We start from the raw sequence: 27,259 nt of genomic DNA on the forward strand, positions 1-27,259 counted from the left end.
TCGAGGCCGCCATCTTGGCAAGAGGCGAAGCGGCAGCGGCTCCTGACAGGGGGGCGGCAGGTCCGGAGCGGCCGGTGCTCCCCTTCCCCTGACCCCAGCCCCAGTGGAGCCGGAAGCGCGAGTGAGCCCCATCACCGTCCTCACCATGGTAAGATCCGAGCCGGTCCGGGTTGCCGGGGTCTGCTTCCCTTGCCCGTTGTCCCTGCCAGACGGCCTGGTGCTGGGGCCAGAGGAGTCCCGCCCAGAGGGCCTGGAGCCGGACACTTCCCTCGGGGCTCGGGGAGCCGTGTGGACTTCCCTGCCCTGTGCCCGACCTCCCAGGAGATCCGACGGACCTGCCTGCAGTCCCTTTCCCGTTGCGCCCACACCCCTTCTCCCTGCCCAGCTGGGCACCCTCCTCTTCTGGGCCCGGGGTGTTGCTGTTCGAGAACCGCGTAGTGGAGTGGCTTAGACCGTCTCGCTGCAGACCTCGGTGCTAGTGTCCAGAGGGTTCCCTGGGGGCCGTGCTCTGCAGGCTGGTCTCCTCTTGGGGGGGGCGGGGGCTCCCTTTCTTCGGTAACCGGCTCTCCTCTCATCCCCGGGGTTTGGTAGGCCCTTGATACTCGGAATCCAAACCCATTGGTGTTCAGGACTTCTTTTGTTTGTTCGGAAGGGGGAAATAGAGGAAAGTTCGAAAGGAAGATGGAACAGGAAGGAGGAACTTGTGACGTTAGTTTGTAGGACCCAGGTGTCCCTGAAACCTTTCGCTACTTCTACAGAATTTAGGTGTGTCCGTTTGTCAGTGTTACCCAGTACATGCCGTGTATGGGGCGTTAGGGAGATGTGAGCGAGTAATAGAGAACACAGGCTTTCTGTTTTCAAGGAACTTACCGAAGTAAAATGTGTAGGTGGCACATCGTAATCGGAACTCTCACGGGGGGGGGGGGGGGAAGGGGTTGGACCCTTCTTCAGATGTTCCTTGCCTTCACTTCAGATGCGTGATCTTCATGTTCTCATCTATTGTAGAGACGGGGAAGATTAATGTGTTTGAGGATGGGACAAAACAGTGCTGACAGCACGAAATCTTGGCTTTATCAGTTTGTGGATATTTATGAAGTAGGAGAAATTCTTTGGTTCCAGATGAGCTAGTGACTTAGTGTACTTTATGCTCTTAAATCTTTTGAAGGATTTTTTTTATTCCGTTAATTCATTAATTGATTTAAAGCATCTTCCTACACACTTGAGAGGTGACAGTATAGTTTGGTGCCAATCCTATTCAGTTCTGTTGACAGCGTTTTTAGATGAGAACTTGGATGGTGCAGGGGTAGGATTCATGCTTGGTTTTTAAACCACTGAAGGATTTTTGTTTTCAGCTTCAGGCAAATAAATCGCACCCAGAAGGTTTGCCTCATAAACTTTACTGTTGGACATAAATGTTTCAAAAACTCCCGTTTTTCATTTCCACTAGGAGGCTCAATATTGGGATAGGGATTCTTAAATTCCTTGGCTGTTTACATCCTGGGTGTACTTAGTGCATTTTAGAGCATATTATAATTTTAATAGCAAAATTAAAGTCTTGTAGTACATAAACCAAATACAGATAGTCTTTACAAAATTGTGTTTGTTGAAAAGTTCTTGGAACTTAATATATGAGAGAGCACAAGCAGGTGAGGGGCAAAGGGGAGGAGAGACCAGATTCCAAGCAGGCACCACACCATCAGCGAAGAGCCCGATGTGGGGCTCAAACTCATGAATCGTGAGATGGTGACCCGAGCCAATACCATGAGTTGGATGCTCAACCGACTGAGACACCCAGTCGCCCTGGAACTTAATATTTTTAATTCATTGATAACTGAGAGATGATAAAGCCTTAGGTATTGAATGATAAACATAAAAATAAATTTTGCTTGTTATTTGAATATGTGCATATACATACAGTTGTGTCATATTTAAATATGCATATTTTAAAAAATTATATGGGACTTGGCAAGAGCCAGATACCCACAGATTGGTGTACTCTGGAGAAAAACTTATCTCAGTATATTCTGCTCTGCTGAGTGTTAAGAAATTATTAAGTATTATTTCTGTATAATGTTTTTGGGTCTTATTCTTTTACTAAAAGATTCCTAGATAGTAGAAATGTCCAAATAGGTCACGTTTTGTAAGATTTATTCTGTCTAAAAGTTGTATCAGAACTTCTGAAAGATGATTTTTCCTCAGCATTTTATTATAAAACTTTCAAACATCTAGGAAAGTTGAAATAACTTCACAGTTATTTCACCCACTTTTTTTTTTTTAAGATTTTATTTTTAAGTAATTTCTACAGCCAGTGCAGGCTTGAACTTACAACCCCAAGATCAAGAGTCTCATGCTCCACTGACTGAGCCAGCCAGGCGCCCCATCAGCAGCTAGATTCTATAATTAACATTTCTCTATGTTTATTTTATTGCTCATTTAATCATCCATCCATCCCTCTCTCCACCTTTTTTTTTTAATTTTTAATTTTTTAAGTGCATTTCAGAGTAAGTTGAAGATATCAGTACATAAATGTTGGTGGGAGGGTTGTAGGTATGTCATTTTCCTGTTTTTCTTTTTTTCAAAGTTTTAAAGTTGACACACAGTATTGACAGTTTTAGGTATAATAAATGTTGATTTTTGAAAAATAAATTTCCTTTGTTAATGCAAAGAAGTTAATGCAAAATGTCCCATATTAGGAAGTCCTAGTAGGGGAAATAAATGAACAAATGCAGAAACAAATGGCTTATGATGACTTTGTCATGAAGTGAAGTACAAAAAAGGGCATCTTTTGATTAGATCTTCTTTCTAGTTTTCTGCAAATTAATGAGAACATGTTCTTATTTTCTTAACATTTGTTAGATAGTATGGTCCGTTCTTTGTCTTAATAAATTTAGAATTGGCATAAACTTGATATGAAGTCTCATGGTAGCAACAGTCTGTAAAATCTTTGGTTACTTACAGAATGCTGTTTTATTCACTGAGGATAGCAATGAGTAAACTAGACTGGACACACTGAATATAAATGATGACATTCCGTTCCAAAAGTCATTAGTTATTAGAAAGCTAGATTTGGGTTCCTGTGAATGATCTGCACATAATGAGGGAGAAACTGAAATCCTACATAGTAATAACAGTCCCCAACTAGGGTGTTATTATTGCTTTTATTTACCTTTGTATATAACATAGCAGCTGCACAGCTTTTGTTTTCTTTATGTATCTTTTTGATTGTTGTTTGAGAGTACAGCAAAGAAGAAAAAAGTTCTTGAGTTTCTGTTGATTTGTCAACTGTTTATTCTTCAAGTAGAAAGTTTTTACTGCCGAAAGTGAGAACAATGTCCTTTTATTTTCATTCTCTACAAGAAACTTGGGATGAGCTTAAAACTCTCACTGAGTAACTTTCAAGTTTTAGGTTTTGTATGAGGTGTAGATTTTATTGTAATCATCCCTCTGATTCTCTCTGTAATTACCTCATGCAAACAGGAAAGACAAAGTGATCCTCTCTGACAGTTGTAGAAACTAGCCTTAATATGATCATGAATCACGGATATGTGTATATGACATCATTGCAGTCATTTACAAAGGAAAAAGTGACTGCCTAGTTCTGGGAGTGAGGAATATGGAACATCTAGAGGTTCGAGGAAATCTTCAGCTTTTTTTCTTTAGGGAATTGTGCGTGTTTATGGTGGATCACTACCTGTTATTCTCAGACCTTTATCACTAGTGGGGATGAAGACATGGTATGGCAGCTTATCTCAGACACAGCTCTGTCTGCACACACATGATTTGTTTTGATGAGGCAGTTTGCCTTTTAGCAGCTTAATATTAATGTAAAATACTGTTCCAAAGTAATTGCTACTGGAGTAGTGGGTGTAAAGTGGGGGTATTGTACACTTTTAGTTGCTATAAAATTTTCATATGCTTAACTTTAGAATTGTAAAGATGCAAAGGCACTGTAGATTTCATACAAACCTCTATTTTGGGGAAGCAATTAAGTGACTTATGCAATATATAATTAGTGACAGAGGCAGAACAGAAACTAATTCTTTAGGTTTCTTTACTCCAAGAACTTTCTGATCCATGTAGTTAAATCTGGGTAGAAGAGAGTTGTTATTTAATCCAAACACAAATGGTAATATACTCAAACCGTCTTAAGTATTATTAAGAGAAAGTTGTTTGACGAAGCTCAACTTAATAGTTTTTTGTTGTTTTGTTTTCAGCAATCCTGGAGATGTCATCTAACTTTTGGGCCCTCGGTTTTTACATCTATAAAACCACCACGGTCTCTTGAAAGGTCCTTTTAGGTCTAAATGTTCTTTTCCAAAAATGTAATAAATAAATAAAGCAACTTTATAGAGAATCATATTTATTCATTCTTCCCCAAAGAAAATCAGATCAAATTACAGTCAGAAAAATTAACTTACCTTGTTGTGTATACTGTATTTTATTTAAAAAAAATTTTTTTAACTTTTATTTTTTTTTTAATTTTTTTTTTTTACATCTATTTATTTTTGAGGCAGAGAGAGACAGAGCATGAAGAGGGGAGGGGCAGAGAGAGGGGGGGGACACAGAATCAGAAGCAGGCTCCAGGCTCCGAGCCATCAGCCTAGAGCCTGACGCGGGGCTCGAACTCATGGACGGCGAGATCGTGACCTGAGCTGAAGTCGGACACTTAACCGACTGAGCCACCCAGGCGCCCCAACTTTTATTTATTTTTGAGACAGAGACAGAGCATGAACAGGGGAGGGGCAGAGAGAGAGGGAGACACAGAATCAGAAGCAGACTCCAGGCTCTGAGCTGTCAGCCCAGAGCCTGACGCGGGGCTCGAACTCACGGACCGCGAGATCGTGACCTGAGCCGAAGTCGGATGCTCAACCGACTGAGCCACCCAGGCGCCCGTGTATACTGTATTTTAATAAATGTTAAACGTTGGGGCTCCTGGGTGGCTCCAGTCATTTAAGCGTCTTGACTGTTGGTTTTGGCCTAGGTCATCATTTCATGGTTTGTGAGACTGAGCCCTGTATTGAGCTCTGTCTACACTTACGGCGTGGAGCCTGCTTGGGATTCTGTCTGTCCCCCCCCCCCCCCCGCTCTCTCTGTCTTGCTTTCACAAAAAATATATAAACATTGAAAAAAAAATAAGTAAATGTTTGACATTGGTGAACACAGATAAGAAGGGGAAGCTTTATTATGTCAAGGCACTTAAGAAGACGAATGCTAATTTAGAACAGGTTAAATTTATCTTGTTTAGAGGTGACCATACCTTCCAGAGGTGACATGAATAACATAGTGAATAGAAACCTGTGTCAGCTTCATGGTCCCTCTGATTGTGGTGTCTTGGGTATTTCAAGGTTTAGAGCCATACTTAGTGTGGGGCACTTTGGTACTACTTCAGAAGCCTTATTTTGCTTGTATCTGTATAATGGAATGACTCAAAGAGAGTCTCAGAGTAGAGCTCTTCTGCTTAGGTCCTACCTACTGTTTTACTCTACTGTTTGTTCATATTTACACACTCAACTTCCCCCAATTAATCAAAGCATGATTTAAGCGCTGTTTCTTTCACCAAGTCATCCCTGATCTTACCAACTAGAAGTAATCTCTTTGAAATCCCAGAGTATGTTACTTAACACATTCTGCCCAGTATTACACTTATTTGTGTCTTATCCCTTGTAGGCTTTTTTCTGAAATTGAGGTATAATAGGGCGCCTGGGTGGCTCAGTCGGCTAAGCGTCCGACTTTGGTTCAGGTCACGATTTCATGGTTCATGGGGTCGAGCCCTGTGTCAGGCTCTGTGCTGACAGCTTGGAGCATGGAGCCTGCTTTAGATTCTATGTCTCCCTCTCTCTCTGCCCCTCCCCCACTCACGTTCTGTCCCTCTGTGTCTCAAAAATAAACAAACATTAAAAATATAAAATAAAATTGAGGTATAATTGATATATAACATTATATCAGTTTCAGGTGTACAGCATGATGATTCAATATTTGTATATGTTGTGAAATGATCATTACAATAAGTCTAGTTAACGTCCTTCACCATACTTACTTACAAAATGGTTTTTCTTGTGATGTGACCTTTTAAGATCCTACTAGGCTTTTGGAAGGAAGAATGCTAATCGGTTTCCTCTTAGTATTCCTGGAGAACATCTGGTGTGTATAGTAGGTGTTCAATAAATAATTATTTAGTTATTTTTATAATAATGTTAACATGGAGACCACCAATCTATAAATAGCCTTTGACAAGCCCAATTAATAAAGCAAAGTAGATGGGGGTTCCTGGGGGGCTCTGTTGGTTAAACAGCCCACTCTTGATTTATGCTCAGGTCAAGACCTCACAGTGGTGAGATAGAGCCCTGTGTTGGGCTCCGGGCTCACAGCACGGAGCCTGCTTGGGATTCTCTCCCCCCCTCTCTCTTTCTCTGCTCCTCCCCTGCTCCTGTGTCTCTCTTTTTTCAAAGTAAATAAACACTTAAAAAAAATAAAGGAGGGGCGCCTGGGTGGCGCAGTCGGTTAAGTGTCCGACTTCAGCCAGGTCACGATCTCGCAGTCCGTGAGTTCGAGCCCCGCGTCAGGCTCTGGGCCGATGGCTCGGAGACTGGAGCCTGTTTCCGATTCTGTGTCTCCCTCTCTCTCTGCCCCTCCCCCGTTCATGCTCTGTCTCTCTCTGTTCCAAAAATAAATAAACGTTGAAAAAAAAAATTAAATTAAAAAAAATAATAAAGGAGGTGACTTGCTCCTCTTCACAGCATATACCTTTCTGGTTACAAGTTGCCTTTTGTTTCTTTGTGTCTTTGTCCCTTTTGTGTTGACTTTGGTGTTAGTTTTTACCTAAGTTCTATCTGTGTGGAATGGATGCATTTTTTTTTAAATTTTATTTAAGTAATCTGTACACCTGATGTGGCCTCAAACTCACAACTCTGAGATGAAGAGTCACACACTCTTCTGACTGAGCCAACCAGGCACTCTGTATAATATTTTAATTGATATATCACACCTTTAAAATTATCAATAATTCCTTATTATCATTCACTATTCTTTTACTGTTCAAATTTTCCTGTTGTCTTACATTTTTTAACAGTTGTTTGAATCAGGAGTCACATAAGATTTATATATTATGATTGGTTGACAGGTTTCTTCAGTCTCTCTTAATCTGTGGGTTTGCTCTCCTTTTTGTTTTATTAATTAAAACAAATTTTTTAAATTTTTAAATTTTAATTTAAGTAGGCTCCATACCCAACATGGGGCTTGAACTCATGACACTGAGATCAAGAGCTGCATCCTCTATCTACTGAGCCAACCAGGCGCCCCTGCCCTTCTTTTTATTTTTAATTGAGATATAAATCACATACCATAAAATTTAGCCTTTTAAATTTATATCATTCAGTAGATGTTTTAGTATGTTCACTAAGTTGTACAACCATCACCACTATCTAAACTTAGAACATTTTCATAACCCCAAAGAGAAACCCTGTACTCATTTGCAGTCACTCATTTCCCCTTTCCCAGCCCCTGGCAACCACTAATCAACTTTCTGTTTCTGGTTTTGCCAATTGTGGATGTTTCATATAAATGGAAGCATGTAAGATGTGGCCTTTTATGTTTGGTTTCTTTCACTTAGCACAATATTTTCAAAGTTCATCCATGTTGTAGCATGTTCTTCATTTCTTTTTATGACTAATATTCTATTGTATGGATATACACTTTGTTTATCCATTCATCAGTTGATAGACTTTTGGGTTTTCGCTTTTTAGCTTACTTTCATCATTATGAATGATGCTGCTATGAACATTGATGTACAAGTTTTTTTATGCAGTACAGCTCTTTTCTGAGGGACATTTTGGAGCAAAAAATATTATTTGGACATATGTGGCATGTAAACCAATAGTGAACCAGTACAGAGATTTACCTGCTTGTCCTTATTAGTAAGCTGAAACAGTGACTAAATTTTTATCTTTTTAATTATTTTGCCAGGGGCGCCTGGGTGTCTCAGTTGGTAGAGTGTCAGACTCTTTTTTCCTTAATGTTTATTTTATTTTGAGAGAGAGAAAGCATGAGTAGGATGAGGGGGGAGGAGGAGGGGGGGAGAGAGAGAGAGAGAGGAAAGAGAGAGAGAGAGAGAGAGAGAGAGAGAGAAAGAGAGAAAGAAAGAAAGAAAGAAAGAAAGAAAGAAAAGAAAGAGAAGGAAGGAAGGAAGGAAGGAAGGAAGGAAGGAAGGAAGAAAGAAAGAATGAAAGAATGAATCCCAAGCAGGTTCCGAGCTGCCAATGCAGAACCCAACTCGAGACTCAATCCTACCAACAGTGAGATCATGACTTGAGCCAAAATCAAAAGTCAAACGCTTAACCGACTGAGTCACCCAGGTGCCCCAAGTGTCCATCTCTTGATTTCGGCTCAGGTCAGGATCCAGGTAACTTATGGGATTGAGCCCTGGGTTGGGCTCTGTGCACAGCATGGAACTTGCTTAAGATTCTCTTTCTCTCCCTCTGCCCTTCTACCCTACTTGTGCACGCTCTCTCTCTCTCCCTCTAAAATTAAAAAAGGAAAAAGAAAAAAGTAATTTTGTTTTGCCAGAAATCTGTAGATGGTTGAAATATGAACCTATGATAAAAATTAATGTGAAATCACGGGCACCTGGGTGGCTCAGTTGGTTGAGCCACTGACTTTGGCTCAGGTCATGATCTCATGGCTCTGTACTGACAGCTCAGAGCCTGGAGTTTGCTTCGGATTCTGTGTCTCCCTCTTGCTGTGCCCCTCCCTCATTCATGCTCTGTCTCTCTTTCTCTCAAGAATAAATAAGACATTTAAAAAAATTTTTAAAAATGTGAAATCAAATTTCTTGAGTACATTTAGTTTTGGCCTTCTGTACAAATATAACTCTTGACCTGGTAATAATTTTAGGTCAGTTTCATCTACAAAGAGATTAAAATATTAGCATTATTTGTGTACCAAAAATTACCCTTCCGTTTATTTAAAGAAATCTTTATTTCACACGATTAATGTAAAGACATGGAATTGCCACGATATACACTTTAAATATCTTTACAATTTTATACGTTAATCATACCTTAATAAAACCAAATTAAAAAGTAAAAATCTATAGCCAAAATAAATAAATAAAGTTAAAGACATGGAATGGATAATTGCCTTTGAGAAATGTGTCATAATCATTTTGCATTTTTTTTCTTTTTCTGGTATCCTTTACTATCTTCAGTATATCTTTTTGCCTCATATGTAGGTGATGACAAAAACCTCCCAAGGCCAAGGGGTCAGTGTTGGTGAAAGATAGATTTTTTTGAGTGCAAAACTATTTATTTTAAAATATATAAATATTTAGGGAAAAATAACTGTTTTTGGACTTTTAAGCTAGATTATTTGTCATTTAAAAAAAATTTAATGCTTGTTTTATTTTAGAGAGGGGGGTGAGGGGGGGAGGAGCAGAGAGAGAGAGAGGGAGACACAGGATCCGAAGCAGGCTCCAGGCTCTGAGCTGTCAGCACCCGACTGTCAGCCTTGACTCAGGGCTCGAACTCTTGAACCGTGAGATGATGCCTGAGCCTAAGTTGGACGCTTAACCGACTGGGCCAGCCAGGCACCCCTGCCATTCTTAAAGTAATCAACTGGAAATTTTTATACTCTGTGACTCTCTATCTAAAATATTTTTTTGAAATGGGCAGAAAACATGAATAGACACTTCTCTAAAGACATCCGGATGGCCAACAAGCACATGAAAAGATGCTCAACATCACTCCTCACCAGGGAAATACAAATCAAAACCACACTCAGATATCACCTCACACCAGTCAGAGTGGCCAAAATGAACAAATCAGGAGACTATAGACGCTGCAGAGGATGTGGAGAAACGGGAACCCTCTTGCACTGTTGGGGGGAATGCAAATTGGTGCGGCCACTCTGGAAAACAGTGTGGAGGTTCCTCAGAAAATTAAAAATAGACCTACCCTATGACCCAGCAGTAGCACTGCTAGGAATTTACCCAAGGGATACAGGAGTACTGATGCATAGGGGCACTTGTATCCCAATGTTTGTAGCAGCACTCTCAACAATAGCCAAATTATGGAAAGAGCCTAAATGTCCATCAACTGATGAATGGATAAGGAAATTGTGGTTTATGTACACAATGGAGTACTACGTGGCAATGAGAAAGAACAAAATATGGCCCTTTGTAGCAACGTGGATGGAACTGGAGAGTGTGATGCTAAGTGAAATAAGCCATACAGAGAAAGACAGATACCATATGTTTTCACTCTTATGTGGATCCTGAGAAACTTAACAGAAACCCATGGGGGAGGGGAAGGGAAAAAAAAAAAAAAAAGAGGTTAGAGTGGGAGAGAGCCAAAGCATAAGAGACTCTTAAAAACTGAGAACAAACTGAGGGTTGATGGGGGGTGGGAGAGAGGGGAGAGTGGGTGATGGGTATTGAGGAGGGCACCTTTTGGGATGAGCACTGGGTGTTGTATGGAAACCAATTTGACGATAAATTTCATATATTGAGAAAAATAAATAAAAATAAAAATCCCTGGAAAAAAATATTTTCTTGATCCTTTTAAAAGTAATTTACAAAACAAGATTTTTTTCTGAGGGTATTTATGATTTAGGACATTTTTTAAAAAAATTTTTTCCCTACTTTAAATTTTATTTACATTTATTTTAAAATATATGTGTATGTTTTTAATGTTTATTTTTGAAGGGGAGAGAGAGAGAGAGATAGCATGAGTGGGGGAGGGGCAGAGAGAGAGAGAGGGAGATACAGAATCCAAAACAGGCTCCAGGCTCCCAGCTGTCAGCTCAGAGCCTGATGTGGGGCTTGAACTCAAAAATTGTGAGATAATGACCTGAGCTGAAGTCGGAGGCTCAACCGACTGAGCCACCAGGCACACCATATTTGCACTTATTTTATACGGAATTGACTCCCAGGCCATCAGTCTTTGTTTCTTCAGTTTCTTCTGGGTTTTTTTTTTTTCTTCTGTGCAATCTCCTCTTCTGGTTTAGGAACAGTCTCCTCTTTTTCAGTAAGTATCATCTCAGTGTGGCAGAGAGAGCTCATGTATGGGTAGATCTGACCATGAGCTCTGTAAGTTCTCCCCATCTTGGGGGCTTTGTTCACCTGGATGTGCTCAGTGATCAGAGAATCTACGTCTAAACCCTTAAGTTCAGCATTTCTCTGTGCATTTTTAAGCATGTACAGTAAAAATTCAGTATTCTTTTTGGGCCACCAACCCTTGTCCAGCCCCACTGGTTGGCCTTGGGCACACCTACCAACTCTACCTTTGTGGTGACAGAGTGGTACAGATTGCTTCTGTAAATGACATCATTCAGATACTTAGTGGCTTTTCCAGTGCATACCCTGATGGCCCGGGCAGTTTCTTAAAGAGAACATGAAGATTTGAAGCCCCCCCCCCCCACCTTTTTTTTTTTAGTGTTTACTTACTTATTTTGAGAGAGAGCTCGTGTGTGTGTGCAGGGGAGGGACAGAGAGAGAAAAGAATCTCATGCAGGCTCCATGCTCAGCAGCCCTGAGCCCAGCACGGGGCTCAATCTCATGACCTGAGATGAAATCAAGAGTTTGTCGCTCAACTGACTGAGCCACCCAGGAGCCCCTGAACCTCTATAGACGAAACACTTCTCTAATATAAATTGTTTTCACCTAGCTGCTTGGAAATAAACATGATGGTAATTATCTCCCAAATAACCTAATTACCTAGTCTTGGTGCATAAGGACATTGTGTTCTCATCTAATTGTTATAGAACCCTATTGATGTACTGAGACTATAGGAATATTTGAATTGACTAAATTGTTTTTTCTTCAAGTTGCTCGCTTATTCGGCAGTTTCTGTAAAGCTGCGAAGTCTGATTAGTGGGATACTGCTATTTCAGATGTTGTATTCCAGCGTTGAGGCTTCTGAAATGTGTAAATAGTCCTTTTGTTACTTGTATTTGTGAATTCTTGGGTTCCTGGACTGTAGAGACGGTTAATACTGTACTTAATTTTCTTACTCCCCTGCTAATGGCTTTTGAGGCCTCTTCGTCGTCTTTTGGTGCTGTTTTGTTTAATGAATGCCAGACTGTGAGAAAAGGCTGTAGGTCTTGATCATTGATTGGTGTCACAACCTGTGTAAAACATTGAGTCATTCAGTTTCTCATTTTACAGATTGTTTACATATCTGGAGGTAAGATAGTGTGGGATGGGAACGTTATTAATCAAAGAGCAAAAGATCAACTTAGACTCACTAGATTGGATCCATGTTCTAGGTAAAAATGAAAGGAAAGGTCAAGGGGCTTCCTTTAAACCTTTAATCCTGGTCAGACCTGTTTTGCTGTGGAGATTTCTGTTCTTAGAAAAAGTTTTTAACTATTCTTCATGGGTCTGCCAAAGCAAAGAGCAGTCCGTTTCTGAGTTCTAGGGAATCTGTTAACAAATGTATTTGTAGACTTGGAAAAAGGTGTTTTGTTTTTTTTAACTAAGTTTTTCTTAAGCTATGGTATTGAAAAATAGGAATGATAGTTTCATTTTCCTCTATTGTAGCTTTACTTTATGAATTACATACTAGAATGAAAAGAACAATGAAGTAGAGTTTGAAGGTCACGTCACTGAATAACTGAGTGTGGCATTCTGTGTAAGATCTGAGGATGCTAAGAAAACAGATTTGAGGGGCGCCTGGGTGGCGCAGTCGGTTGAGCGTCCGACTTCAGCCAGGTCACGATCTCGCGGTCCGGGAGTTCGAGCCCCGAGTCAGGCTCTGGGCTGATGGCTCAGAGCCTGGAGCCTGTTTCCGATTCTGTGTCTCCCTCTCTCTCTGCCCCTCCCCCGTTCATGCTCTGTCTCTCTCTGTCCCAAAAATAAATAAACGTTGAAAAAAAAAAAAAGTTGAAAAAAAAAAAAAAAGAAAACAGATTTGAAGAAATAATTTGTATTTACTTCATGTATGTTCCTGGTAGGTGCTGTTGGCAGCAGCGGTCTGCACGAAAGCAGGAAAGGCTATTGTTTCTCGACAGTTTGTGGAGATGACCCGAACTCGTATTGAGGGCTTGTTAGCAGCGTTTCCAAAGCTCATGAACACTGGAAAACAGCATACATTTGTTGAAACAGAGAGTGTAAGATATGTCTACCAGCCTATGGAGAAACTGTATATGGTGCTGATCACTACCAAAAACAGTAACATCCTAGAAGATCTGGAGACCCTAAGGCTTTTCTCAAGAGTGGTAAGAGTCCTTTTGTAATGGTGGGTTATAGTTTTCTGCTTTAAATTTTCCCTATGAAACTGTTTATCCCCCAAAGCAGCTGCTACTTATCAGTTTGCATGCCGCATGCCTCCCACCCCTACCCCAGCAGTTTATTGCTACAGCTTCTTCCCTATTCATTCAGCAAACACTTTGTGCCCTCCTAGACTAAGTATCCCAAAAGAGAATGTGCAAACTGACCTTTCTTTTCACAGACCTTAAGTGGTTGCTTCGATCTGTTTTTGTGGTTCTGACACTTGTGTGTCCATATTTTTAGATCATGTTTATCAGATAAGATTTATTTATCTATTTAAATATTTATTTTAAGAGAGAGTGTGCACACACACTCTATAAAAATAAACATTAAAAAAAAAGGTTAGCTGCTTAATTCACCTAAGCCACCCAGGCGCCCCTATTTATTTTTTAAGATTTTATTTTTAAGTTATCTCTACATCCACCATGGGGCTCAAACTTAACAACCCTAAGATCGAGTTGCATGCTCTATCTACTGAACCAGCCAGGTGCCCCAGATAAGACTTATTGATATAACACAATACAACACAACATGTGCGCGCGCGCGCGCACACACACACACACACACACACACACACACACACACTTTATGCCAAAGTCTTGCTTAAAAGAAAGGGTAGAGGATCTAACAGAGGGATTCAGGATTATTGAAATCTGTGTATTTTATTTTACTTTTTTTTAATTTGTGTACTTTAAAGAATAAGAATTGGGAAACATAAATGCTGATAGATCTTAAATCTCTTTTCCATTGCTGTCCACTATTAGATACCTGAGTATTGCCGAGCCTTAGAGGAGAATGAAATATCTGAGCACTGTTTTGATTTAATTTTTGCTTTTGATGAAATCGTTGCCCTGGGATACCGGGAGAATGTTAACCTGGCACAGATTAGAACCTTCACGGAAATGGATTCTCATGAGGAGAAGGTGTTCAGAGCAGTTAGAGAGGTAAATAGGGTCTTCTTTGGGAGTTCTTGTTCGTGTATCTTTCTTTTAGGCTTTTAGTATTTTGATTTTCCTATATTCAAAGCCACATCCATGGATGTCTCTTTGTGTAGACTCAAGAACGTGAAGCCAAGGCTGAGATGCGGCGTAAAGCAAAGGAATTACAACAGGCCCGAAGAGATGCAGAGAGGCAGGGCAAAAAAGCACCAGGATTTGGAGGATTTGGAAGCTCTGCAGTATCTGGAGGCAGCACAGCTGCCATGATCACAGAGACCATCATTGAAACCGATAAACCAAAAGTGGCACCTGCACCAGCCAGGTATAGTCCAGTGTATCACCAGCAACCCTAGAATGGCAGATGAAGGCTGTATGTGTGTGTTGTGGAGTGATAACTGATTTCTGGCAAGTTGAAATTATGAATGACTTGATGAAGTAAGATGTAATATTAAATTTGGCCACATTGGCTACATAATAAAGGGATAAAGGAGAAATCTGAAGGTAGAGAATTTTTGTGTTAAAGAGTTCTTTTACAAATTATACCATGAGAGTTGCCTTATTTTGGGAAAGAAGGGGCTATTTAACTGTTCATGGAGCATTTTTTAATCTAAGTGTGAATGGCTTTCAGGGAGAATCTGAACTACCTGAAAGTACTATGTGCAACAGTTTATGCACAGGTGTAGTTATCCGGACGAAAAGTACAAAGTTTTCATCTGATCATGCATGCTTACATAAATGTACCTTTGCTCTTTAGGTACTTGAAGCTTACGTATTAATAGTGACTCGGCTGCCAGTTTGGGCAGGGAATAGTCTAATTCTCCACTAAACCCTAGGATACTTTGATTTTTCCCTTGAGATCTGCACATGCCTCTTAAAGAACAGCTTTAGGGAAAGCTTCAATGATATGGGGTTACTAATTCACTAATTTTTAAAAATCATGTGTATGTTTTTTCTTACTTTGTTATTTCTTATTCTTCCACTTAGGCCTTCAGGCCCCAGCAAGGCTTTGAAACTTGGAGCCAAAGGGAAGGAAGTAGATAATTTTGTAGACAAATTGAAATCTGAAGGTGAAACTATCATGTCCTCCAATATGGGCAAGCGTACTTCTGATGCAACCAAAGTGCATGCTCCACCCATTAATATGGAAAGGTGAGTAGTAACTTTTTCAGTAAGAACAGACCATATATTTAAAAATGTTTATTTTAGCGCATTACAAATTCTTTATGTGACTTTTAGTTTTTCTAGAATTTAAAAGACTTAGGATATATTTTAGGGACACCTGGTTGGCTCAGTTGGTTAAACTTCTGACTCTTGATTTTGGCTCGGGTCCTGATCTCATGGTTCGTGAGATTGAGCTCCGGGTTGGGTTCTGTGACGACAGCGTGGACCCTGCTTGGGATTCTTTCTCTCTCCCTCTCTCTCTGCCCCTCCCTTGCTCATGCTCACTTGCTCTCTCTCTCCTTCTCTCTCAAGATAATGATAAAATCAAAGTGTTAAAAAAAAAAAGACTTACGGGGCGCCTGGGTGGCTCAGTCGGTTAAGCGGCCGACTTCGGCTCAGGTCATGATCTCGCGGTCCGTGAGTTCGAGCCCCGCGTCGGGCTCTGTGCTGACAGCTCAGAGCCTGGAGCCCGTTTCAGATTCTGTGTCTCCCTCTCTCTGACCCTCCCCCATTCATGCTCTGTCTCTCTCTGTCTCAAAAATAAATAAACATTAAAAAAAAAAAAAATTAAAAAAAAAAAAAAGACTTAGAATATATTCCAGATTTTAGCACGGGGTCTTTTTTTTTTTTTTTTTCTTTTTTAACCGTGATTTTAACTGTGGCTCTCAGCTATTTATTTCCTATGAAGTTTAGAACTTACCTTTTATCAACTCTGCTGGCTAAATTTATAAGTAACTTGTCTTCATGCCTAGTGTGTGCCTTGTCTCTTAAAGTGGAGTTGAATTAGTGCTCTCTTGGGCAGCACATAAACTAAAATAGGAACGGTACAGAGAAGATGAGCATGGCCTCTGTGCAAGGATGACACGCAAATTTGAGAAGCTTCCATATTTAAAAAAAAAAGTGGACTTGAATTAGAGAGCTAGAGGTGTAGCAGCCCTACACTGTATTTTGGCATGTCTTCTTCTAATTAAACTTTCAGGAGAACCAATCTTTAATACGAAATGTATAAATATCTTTAATAGCAAATTAACTTCGTTTGCCTTTTCAGTAGTTAAACTCAGTATAGAATATTTCAGTACTTAAACTCAGTATAGAATATTTCTGATCTAAGGATTGGTTGGTAACATTTTTAGTTACCAAGTTCACATATTCATGACTCAGATTTCTTGTCTTGAAGCCCAGACCTTCTACTGTTGCTGATGGTTTTGGGGTCAAGTGAAAGATGAGTCTGGGAGGATACTTTTATCAGGTGTGCATAAAAGAGGAGTGTTTTGTATATCCTTTTCTGTAATGAAATGAACAGGGATACATTGGGATAAATCTCTTAAATCGCTAAAGCTCCTTTGCTATTCCTGGTGGTTGCTTAGTGTATGACACTATTTTAAAAAGATGCTGGAAACTGTCATGTATTAGAGAGGGCTCGAGGTTCTTTGCTAAATGATGAAATACTTGCTGAGCACAGAGCAGACTCTTGTGAAGACGCATGGGCCCCTGCGCTATTTGAAGATGCACTCCTTTGTGGTCTTGAGTCTCATTCCTCTGTTTCTGGGAAGACTTCTGTGGTAGAACAGAGAACAAAATAGGATGCCAGAATATTCTTCTTAGCTTCTGCAGTTCACCCAGTTAAAAATAGTTGTAGTAAAGGATATGGATAGTTTGTACTTCGTAATTGCCCAGAGAGGCAGCACTTTTTGTTTCACTTATTTTTTTGTGTTAGGTTATACATTCATATAGTTCAAAATTCAAAAGGTTCAAAGAGTGTTACAATTAAAAGTCTTTCTCCCACCCAGCCAGGCAAGTTTGTCTTTTCGGAGGCAACTAGTATCAATTAGTTTCTTCTTGTATTCTTCTGAGGAGTATAGTCTATATGTAGATGAATAAAAATATATGTATTTTTTTTCTTTTTATTTGTAAGTGGTAATAACATACTAGGTACATTTTCCAGTTGCTTTTTTCACTAACTTATTTTGGAGATGAGAATATCCTTATTTGAAGCTATAAAGATGTGACATCTAAATGTAAGACTTTATCCTAAACTGGATCTTGTACAACTTTAAGGGACATTATTAGGTCAGCTGACAAAATTGGCATATGGTTGGTAGATTAAACAAAGTATCAATGTTCATTTACGAAGTTAATGTGTACTTTGGTTATGTAAGAGAATATCCTATTCTTGCAATACTCTGAAGTGTTTAGGGCTAAAGGGCCATGGTATGTATAATCTGCCTCTAAATGGTTCAGGAAAAGAAATCAAATAATAGTTGTAGAGAGTATGCAAATGATAAAACAGACGGTGGGGCAAAACGTTAACAGCATTTAAAAAGTGTATAAATGTATTTCTGGTATAATTTTGATTTTTTTCATTGTTGAAATTATTTTCAAATGAAAAGCATTTTCAGTTGTTGCCCCCTTTCTTCACAGCAGTGTTCATTTTTGTGGACGTACCTTTATGTGTTTAAGCAGTTCCCTCCTGATAGACACTTGAGTTATTTCCATACTTCTGCCATTATAACCCTTTCTTTAGTGAATGACATTGTTTGCACAGCTGAGACTTTGTGGGCTGAATCTAGTGCTTTAAATTTTGTACGTACAGCAGTAGCACCTTAAAATAAGTTGTTGATGGCTCATTACCATTAAACCCTGGAGAAAGGGAATTCTGGTTCCTGCTTTTATGAACAGATTTTATTACTTTTTCCCTACAGTGTGCACATGAAGATTGAGGAAAAGATCACACTCACCTGTGGCCGAGATGGAGGATTGCAGAATATGGAGTTGCATGGCATGATCATGCTTAGGATCTCAGATGATAAGTTTGGCCGAATTCGTCTTCATGTAGAGAATGAAGATAAGAAGGGGGTGCAGCTACAGGTGTGGAGAGGTTTTGGATAAGGGAGTCAACTGGAGTTTCTCCTTTGAACCATAGAACACAGAAAACATTTCTTTTTTCTTTTTTTTTATATTATATATTTATTTATTTGGGGGGGAGGGGCAGAGAGAGAGGGAGACACAGAATCCGAAGCAGGCTCCAGGCTCTGAGCTGTCAGCACAGAACCCGACGTGGGGCTCGAACCCACAAATTGAGATCGTGACCTGAGCTGATGTCGGACACTTAACCGACTGAGCCACCCAGGTGCCCCTGATTTCTTTTTAAAGTTTATTTATTTATTTTTTGAGAGAGAGACTGAGAGTGTGAGCCGGGGAGGGGCGAGAAAGAGGGAGAATCTCAAGCAGGCTCTGGCACTGTCAGCACAGAGCCCATGAGGGGCATCAAACTCTGCAAACTCTGAGATCATGACCTGAGCCAGAATCAAGAGTTGGATGTTTAACTGACTGTGCTATTCAGGCGCCCCATTAATATGATTTCTGTAGTCCATCTTACATGGCCTGAATTTTAACAACTTGAGTGCTCTTGGCAAGATTGCAGCTAACCTTTCAACAGAACTTTTCCTTCTCCTGCCTGCTGACTATAAGGCCAGGACTCATATCTGACCCTGGCAACTGATCAGCATCTAACCTTAGTCTTCTACTTGGCTTGCCTGGCTCTCCCATGATGTTGCTTCCTGTGAAGTATTTTTAGAAAGGACTTGGTTGAATGTATTTAACTTTTTTCAATTACAAAGTTATTAACTTGTTCAATTACAAACAAAATAGTTTAGACTTGAAATTATTTTAATTATTACTTTTAAAATGTCTTAAATCTTTTTAAAATTCTTCAAAGAAGGGAAATTTTTCTTCAAATCAAAAGGAATTGGCGTTGTTTAGGTACTCCTCTTCTCTTCTATTTATTTATTTATAAGATTTTATTTTTAAGTAATTTCTATACCCAACATGGGCTTGAACTCACAACCCTGAGATCAAGAGTTGCATGCTCCACCAACTGGCCTGGCCAGGTGCCCCATGGTATTCTATCTTAGATATTTAGATTATGGGCCATGTAAGACCAGAAGGAATTTCTTTTCTTTTTTTTTTTTTTAACATAAATTTCTGGGTTTTTTTTTTTTTTTATGTTTATTATTTTGAAAGAGAGAATGAGCATGAGTGGGGGAGGGGCAGAAAGAGAGGGAGAGAGAGGATCCCAAGCAGGCTCTGGCTGAAAGCAGAGACACAGGCTCTGGCTGAAAGCTCAGTCTCAAGAACTGTGAGATCATGACCTGAGTTGAAATCGAGAGTTGGACGCTTAACTGACTAAGCCACCAGGCACCCCTATTTCCTGTCTCATAATGCCTGAAACTCAGAAGTTTTCTTTTCCTTCTTATTTTAGACCCATCCAAATGTGGATAAAAAACTTTTCACTGCAGAATCTCTAATTGGCTTGAAGAATCCAGAGAAGTCGTTCCCAGTCAACAGTGACGTAGGGGTACTAAAGTGGAGGCTACAAACCACAGAAGAATCTTTTATTCCACTGACAAGTAAGTGCTTCTGGTCAGTCCCACTAAACTAGTCCACACTGAGAACCACAAATAGCCCTGGCTTGTACACTCTACATTCATTGCCACAGCAGAATGCTTTTTTGACAAAATGACCTTCTTTCAAAATGGACTTAGTGCTGGGTTTTGTGTATGTTAATCATGAGCTTTCATTTTTTAATAGCTTTACTTTTGAAACTGTTATTTATAATAGTTTATGTTAGGATATTTAAGGCCTGCAGCTGTCAGTTTTGATTTGCTGTCTTAACTTTTCTCCACTCTCCTTTTAGTATTTGAGTATTCCTGGTTTGCTTTTCTTCTCAGTTAATTGCTGGCCCTCAGAGAGTGGAAATGGCTGTGATGTCAACATAGAATATGAGCTGCAAGAAGATCATTTAGAACTGAATGATGTGATTATCACCATCCCACTCCCGTAAGTGGTGTCCCCGACATAATCAGTTTTTTTCTGTGCTGGGCTTCTAGAACTAACCTTTTGGAACTTGTTTTGGAGGCAGCACTCAGTTGGCTATCCATCATAAAAATCTGCTTCCTAAAAAGATCAGTTGTAAAAGAAACCAGATACAAAAGGCTTCGATACTATATGGTTCCACTTATCGGACATTGTGAAAATGTGTCATACTCCTAGAACAGAAGTCAGGAGATAGAGAGGAAGGCAGTTGACTAACAGGGCACAAGAGAACTTTTGAGGATGATGGAAATGTTCTCTGACTTGATTGTGATAGTGCTTACGAGATTACATAGTCAAAGTGCACGGAGCTGTACACGTTAAAAGGAGTGGATTTACGGTTTTAAAACCAACTCAAACAGCCAGTTGTAGTTCTAGAGCTGTGTTTTCAGATGTTGGGCCTGTTTGTTCCTGTAGTAATGAAGACTTCCAGAAGGAGGAGCCAGTTCTCTGTCAAAAACCATTCTCAGTTTTGTTTGCTACTCAAAGAAATTGAATCTGACTGAATCTTTCACTTTGCTCTCTAAACTTTCAGCTAAAGATGAAAGTACATTTTTTCTTTTTTCTTCCTTCCTTTCTTTCTTTTTTTTTTAACGTTTATTTACTTTTGAGGGAGAGAGAGACAGAGACAGAGACAGAGCATGGGAGGGGGCAGGGAGGGCAGAGAGAGATGGAGACACAGAATCTGAAGGAGGCTTCAGGCTCTGAGCTGTCAGCACAGAGCCCGACATGGGACTTGAACTCAACAAGCTGTGAAATCATGACCTGAGCTGAAGTCGGACGCTTAACCGACTGAGCCACTCAGGTGCCCTGAGAGTACATTTTCAAGGGAACTATTCTTGCTGGAATACATATCTACATTAGTTTTAGTGAATTTCCTAACAGTTTTATTGTGGTTTAGTTGACCTACCACAAACTACACATATTTAAATTGTACAATTTGATAAGTTTTGACACATAGACACCTGTGAAACCATCACCACAATAAAGATAATGATAATATCCATCACCCCTAGAAAATCAGTTCCAATAAGTTTTTGTTCTGTGCTTAAATGGCCTACTTTCCAGGATCATCTAGAAATATTCTCTCCCTCAAGTTAATCTCACTAGCACTCACTTCCATTGAGTGTGCGCTATTATATCACCAATGAATTCCTAGCCCCTCTCCTCTTCCTCTCAGTACCTACCTCCCGTGATTAAGCATTGGGTGTCATTATACCTAATAAGCATATTCTTAATGTATTTTTATTGTTATATTGTTATTATTGCAGAGAAAATGGTACTAATTTAATTTGTAGTTTTGTTTCCTTTTTGATGTCTTTCAGACATTTATGTGGCCAGGTCAGGTTTTTAATCATTTTTTTAAATGGAAGGATTTAAAAAAAAATTTTTTTTTAATATTTATTTTTGAGAGAGAGGCAGAGCACAAGTGGTAGAGGGACAGAGAGAGAGGGAGACACAGAATCTGAAGCAGTCTCCAGGCTCTGAGCTGTCAGCCCAAACCTGATGCAGGGCTCAAACCTAAGAACTGTGAGATCATGACCTGAGCCAAAGTTGGACATTCAACTGACTCAGCTATCCAGGCGCCCCTGGTTTTTAGTCATTCTTATTTTTCCATTAAAAAAAATATGCTTGGGGCACCTGAGTGGCTCAGTAGGTTAAGTGTCCAACTCTTGACTTTGGCTCAGGTCATGACCTCTCAGTTCATGGGATCGAGCCCTGAATGGGGCTCTGTGCTAACAATGTGGAAACTGCTTGGGATTCTCTGTCTCCCTGTCTCTCTGCCCTTCCCCCACTCCTTCTCATCTTCTCTCTCTCAAACATTTTTTTAAAAATTTAAAAAATAAAAAGTATGCTTTATTACCAATCTCTTCTTTATTGGAGTAACTATCTTATTCTTCACACCATGGTTATTCTTTTAGAACAATAGATGGCTACCTTGAACCATTGTAGGGGTTGGGCGTTGGTGACAGGTGTGGGTTTTGTTTTGTCAAGATTTGTTTTACTACGCTATTTTTAGGATGCCACAATTTTTAGGCCTCTCCATCTACCCTATAATTGTGGTTATGGTGGTTTCCTGTGTCTTAGTTCAGTTTTGCAGTAGTCTCCAGAAAAGACCCTTACACAACATTTCACTCTGTTGTCTAGAACTGATTCGATTTTAGAGATCGGAATCGGAATCGGAACAAGAGCAGAGGAAGAAACATATATACAACTGGGACCATAAAATGGATAGGGAAGAGCTGATCATGTTGTATCGCCCTTAAAATGTTTGTCTTCCTTATTTACTGTGTCCCTAATACAAGCATTTAATGTCATTGGCGAATTAAAAGATGGTAAATTTAGAATGTGTAGGAGGGGTGACACTGCCGATCAGCCACATTTGGGGGTACAGAGTACATCCTAACTAGCCCTGGTTCTCTTGCAGACTAAAGAACAGCTGTGTGTCTTTTCTCCCGTCATGTTCACATTCTGGGCAGAGGAAATTGTGTTTTCACTTATCAAATAAAAGTCCGCTTACTGGATTGTAAATCAGACCCGTTGGCGTCAAGTACAAGTTTTGAAATGTTCTAAGGTCTTTTTTTTTTTTTTTTTTTTTGTTCTAAGGTCTTTTGAAAACTCTTCTCAAAGACAATTTATTTCCATTCTAAATAACCACGTAATGGTGTGTAAGGTTTCCCACCACTACAATCACCCTCTGTTCCCCCCATTGTCACCTATAAAGAGAGCTGCATTATGTTAAAATTCTTTCTTGACAGGGCAACAGACCCTTGGTGCAGGACTTTTGGAAATACATCCCCCTTCACATGTTCGTCAGTCTCAGTCCCCTGCTAGCTTCAGATCTGATCCACAAGTTGGAGCAGCCCACGGATATATCTGCCAATTACCCATGGTTGCATGTATCCATATCTATCAAAGGCAGTGAGTGGGACCCTTTGGCCAAGGTGCTAAGACTGTTTGATCCTTGCAGTTATTAGGGAACCTCGTTTTTTTTTTTTTTCAAGGATCATATAAAGTGGGCAGAATTTGAGGAGCATAATCAAATTCGGGGCTGGTTTTCCTTGGCAGAATTCTTCCAGCTCTGGACAGCTAATGTGACACAGGTGTTTCTCATGACAGATCCGGTGTCGGCGCACCGGTGATTGGCGAGATTGATGGCGAGTATCGACATGACAGTCGACGAAATACCTTGGAGTGGTGCCTGCCAGTGATTGATGCCAAAAATAAGAGTGGCAGCCTCGAATTCAGCATTGCTGGGCAGCCCAATGATTTCTTCCCTGTTCAAGTCTCTTTCATCTCCAAAAGAAACTACTGTAACATACAGGTACCACCTTTTAATAGCACGTAACGGGGAAAGTGGTGGGACAGATGCCAGATAGGCAGCATGGGATCAAAAATCAGAAAAGTTGGGCGCCTGCCTGGCTGGCTTAGTCAGTAGAGCATGCGACTGTTGATCTTGGGGTTGTGAGTTCAAGTCTTACATTGGACCTAGAACTTACGTTAAAAAAAAAAAATCAGAAGAGCTGGTATTACTGCAGATTACATTATTGACTCTCATTGAATGGTCTTGGTCAAATTCTTCTCCTGTTTTAACTCAGTTTTCCTCTCTAGATTGGACAAGGTCAAGGAATTGAATATGAATATATATAAAAGCATTTATGGATTGTGCACGATTTAGATCTCTTAGTTTCCTGCTTTTCTAAATAATCTCATATATTTTTAAAACCTTTTACCAAAACATGCAACCCAAGGTTTTCTTATCCCTTTTATATGCCACTCAGTTTGAACACAAGGAAGGAAAGTTTATTTGGAAGGCAATATTACTTCCTCTCAAAAGTGATTCTAATACAAATGGATACAATATTTGGATTTTTTGTGTTACTGCATCCCTTCATTAGTACAGATAATCATCAACCAATTCTGTTACCAACTTTGCCCTTTAGATAGGCAAAGCAAAGGAAATTTTCGAGCTGTTTCTTTAGATCGTTATTTTTAACTCCTTGTTACTCCAGTTTTTGAAGTTGCATTACAAGGGCCCGGTTCATATTGTCATTGTTCCCTCTGACTTGGTGATTTGCTTGCTATTGTGGCACTATCTTATCTTCCCAGATGGTCTCTGGCTCTCCTCTAAGTATTTGGGAGATTACAGTTTCCTTCCTGTGTTGGATCATTTTAAAAAGCAGTTCTCTCTCCACTCTTAATTATAGGCATAAGGCTATCAATATTGGGAGCATGTGGTTGAACCCAAGACATTAAATAGAAATGGTACATTTTCAGGCCTCCTGACTGGCTCAGTCGGAGGAGGAGCATGCGACTCTTGATTTTGGGGTCGTGAGTTTGAGCTCCACGCTGGGTATAGAGATTATACTTAAATTAAAACAAAAAAACAACAACAAAACAACTTAAAAAAAAAAAAGATACATTTTCCTGTTTGGGAACTTTTGAAAAACTTCATTAGAAAATATGAATCAGTGGTTCAGGCATCATGTTGATGCCATTACAGGCACTATTGTTACAGGTAATTCATTAAACTAGACATTTATAATTAAAAGGAAAAGACGAGATGTCACAGAAGGACACAGCCATGTCTAGAAAATACGTGTGATACAGCCACTTACACTTTGACAGCAAGTCAAGCAAATAAAGTTGAAGTGTTAGAATTTTGCATTTGGGGTCAAAATATTAATTGATCAACCTGATAAAATGTCTGTGAACTTCATAGGATTTATGGGGCAGGACCTGGGTAATGGCCACTCATTCTAGATCTTTTACTTGATAACCACTCACTCTAATCTCATCCCATCAGTTGTCTTTTCTGTGTGGGAAGCCGGTTAATCATGTCAGTGGGGACGGGTGCCGCTGTGAGATCCAATTGTGAATTGAACTTTGTTAGTATTTTTGAGTTATTTTTAATGCTGCTTTAAGGGAATTTGATCCATTCTGTCCTGAGAATTTAGTCGGCATCTTGGAGACTTGCCCTCCTGCTTTACCTTATTCTTTGTTTGTTTCCCTAGGTTACCAAAGTGACCCAGGTAGATGGAAACAGCCCTGTAAGGTTTTCCACAGAGACCACTTTCCTAGTGGATAAGTATGAAATCCTGTAATACCAAGGAGAGGGAACCAGAAAGGAAAAATTTCAAATTAATAAAGAAGAAGCCAACAGTGGCTGAAGAGTTTTTTCCAAATCTACAAGCCATTGGAGACCCTTTTTTTCTGGTACAATGCACGATTCTCTGCGCGCAAGGACCCTCAACTCACCCTCAGTGTTTAAGTGTCACAGAGACGTTCTTTGGCAAAGAAAGACACAAACATAAAGGGAAAGGCTGCTGATTTCTTTGGCAGATTTCACTGGCCAGCAGGAAAGCACGCTCTCCAGAGAATACCCCCAGTTAAACAGCTTCTCTGCCTTCACCTCAGTCATTGCTCCTTTGTTTTAATCCCTGAATATAGTTACATTTCGTACTTTGTTTAAAAAGTTTTCTTTCACATTTTATTTTTATTTTTTTCCCTCTTTTTCTCCACATTTTGATCTTTCAGACTCTTTAACCCTCATTTTTTTTCTTTCTGTACTTTCAATCAAGTGCTGGGATCATCTGTATATAGGCATTATATTCGGCACTCTTGGAAACAGTTGATCTAACCAGTTCTCGATCTTCAGGCTATTCAGGCGAACTGCTTAAGGGGCATGAGGTCTAGAAGTTAAAAGATAAGGACATCCTTTGTCATTTTCCTATATCCGCTCATCCCTCCGTTCCTCTGCCAAGTTGTTTTCCTTCCAGTCCTGTCCCTCCAGTTTAGAACAGTACTGTGAAGCCTACCTGTGTCACTATTACAGATAGCTGAGAAGCACCTTTCAAATGGCATAGCCCCGCTTCAAGATGCCTGAGAGGAGAATGGTTATGTCCGGTTAGGGATTTCACATCCACAGGTAATCATGTCTGCTGCTGGTGCTACCCAAGCTTCTAGTTCTTTACATTTTGAGTACTTCAGCTGAAACGTGAGAGCTCATGGTCTCTGTGATCTACTCACATTGCCTCGATTTCACCACCTCCTTCCTCTTGGCTGTTCTGTGCGTTACCCGGTCCTTTCCAACTCTCCCTGTCTGTGAAATCCTTCCTTTTCCTCCCTTGAGCCTTTTCTCTTGCGTGTCCTCGCGCCCATCTCACCCATTACTCTTGCAGTGAAGAAGACTCCATCAGCCAGCCCCACTTGGGCTTTTTAACCCAGGATTGCACTTCGTATGCTGGCTGAGCTGCTGGGCTGTAGCCCCAGGAAGGGGGCGAGGTGGGTGACTAGGTGACCTGCTGCGCTTCCAGCTGGCTGGAGAGTACCACTCCCACTGGGGACAACATCTGGCCTCCCCTGCAAAGAGTGTGCTGTCCTCGAAGCAGAGCAGCCACACACAGATGGCCATGGATGGAATTGATTGCCAAAGAAATTTCTGGCCTTTCCCTTTCCCTTAACTGCATCAGGGAAGAATCCTTATCTCTGGCTTGGTTTCCACACGAGGTTTTTCTGAGGAAGGGGACTGGGACAAGAAATCTGTCATGTAGTTAAATAGGCAAGAAATCTTATTAATCCAGTTTTGTTTGAAAAAGTTGCTTGTCCATACGATTTTTTTAAAGCTGTTTAGTTTCACAACTTTTTTTTTTTTTTCTGAAATTACTTTTGGGGTAATATTTAAAATGAAAGACGTTTTGTAACCCTGTAAAATACATAGGGAATATAACATTCCAGTGTACACAAAGAAGGAAGATTCTTGAATCAAATAAAGAGTATTATAAAATGAATGTTTATTAGACTCTTGACTCTCTCATACTTTGGTGTCTGCTTGCTGATTTGAGATGATGTAACAGGATCTAAGTTTAAAAATTAATGATATGTTTTTTTTAAGAGAAAATAATCTCTATCTGAGGGTATTCATTGCCTTCCCGCATATTAACAGTATTGTGCCACCTCGTGTATTTTTCTACATTTGAGCGCACACACATACACATGCACTCCTGATGGTGGAGCTTTTGAATTT

At 40.0% G+C, this 27,259-nt stretch overlaps 1 protein-coding gene and 1 non-coding gene across 3 annotated transcripts; both read left to right on the forward strand.

Annotated features, from left to right (window-relative positions):
* Positions 1-27,023, forward strand: ARCN1 (archain 1). 2 transcript variants are annotated; one of them, XM_030330823.2, is made up of 10 exons: positions 1-148; positions 12,946-13,209; positions 14,026-14,205; positions 14,316-14,521; positions 15,184-15,348; positions 18,063-18,228; positions 19,622-19,769; positions 20,091-20,199; positions 23,353-23,557; positions 25,248-27,023. In XM_030330823.2, exons 1-10 carry the CDS (start codon positions 146-148, stop codon positions 25,335-25,337), a joined length of 1,536 nt encoding a protein of 511 aa, XP_030186683.1. In that variant the 5' UTR covers positions 1-145; the 3' UTR covers positions 25,338-27,023. The 2 variants fall into 2 exon arrangements, with proteins under 2 accessions (XP_030186683.1, XP_030186684.1); XM_030330824.1 differs by lacking the exons at positions 23,353-23,557; positions 25,248-27,023 and adding an exon at positions 22,992-23,346 and having other exon boundaries at positions 5-148.
* LOC115526568 lies at positions 16,147-16,253 on the forward strand. Its single transcript, XR_003972632.1, has one exon. It is a non-coding gene; the product is annotated as a U6 spliceosomal RNA (small nuclear RNA).
* Positions 27,024-27,259: the final 236 nt, after the last annotated feature.

This window comes from Lynx canadensis, chromosome D1, assembly GCF_007474595.2.
Source record: "Lynx canadensis isolate LIC74 chromosome D1, mLynCan4.pri.v2, whole genome shotgun sequence".
Taxonomy (NCBI): domain Eukaryota; kingdom Metazoa; phylum Chordata; class Mammalia; order Carnivora; family Felidae; genus Lynx; species Lynx canadensis.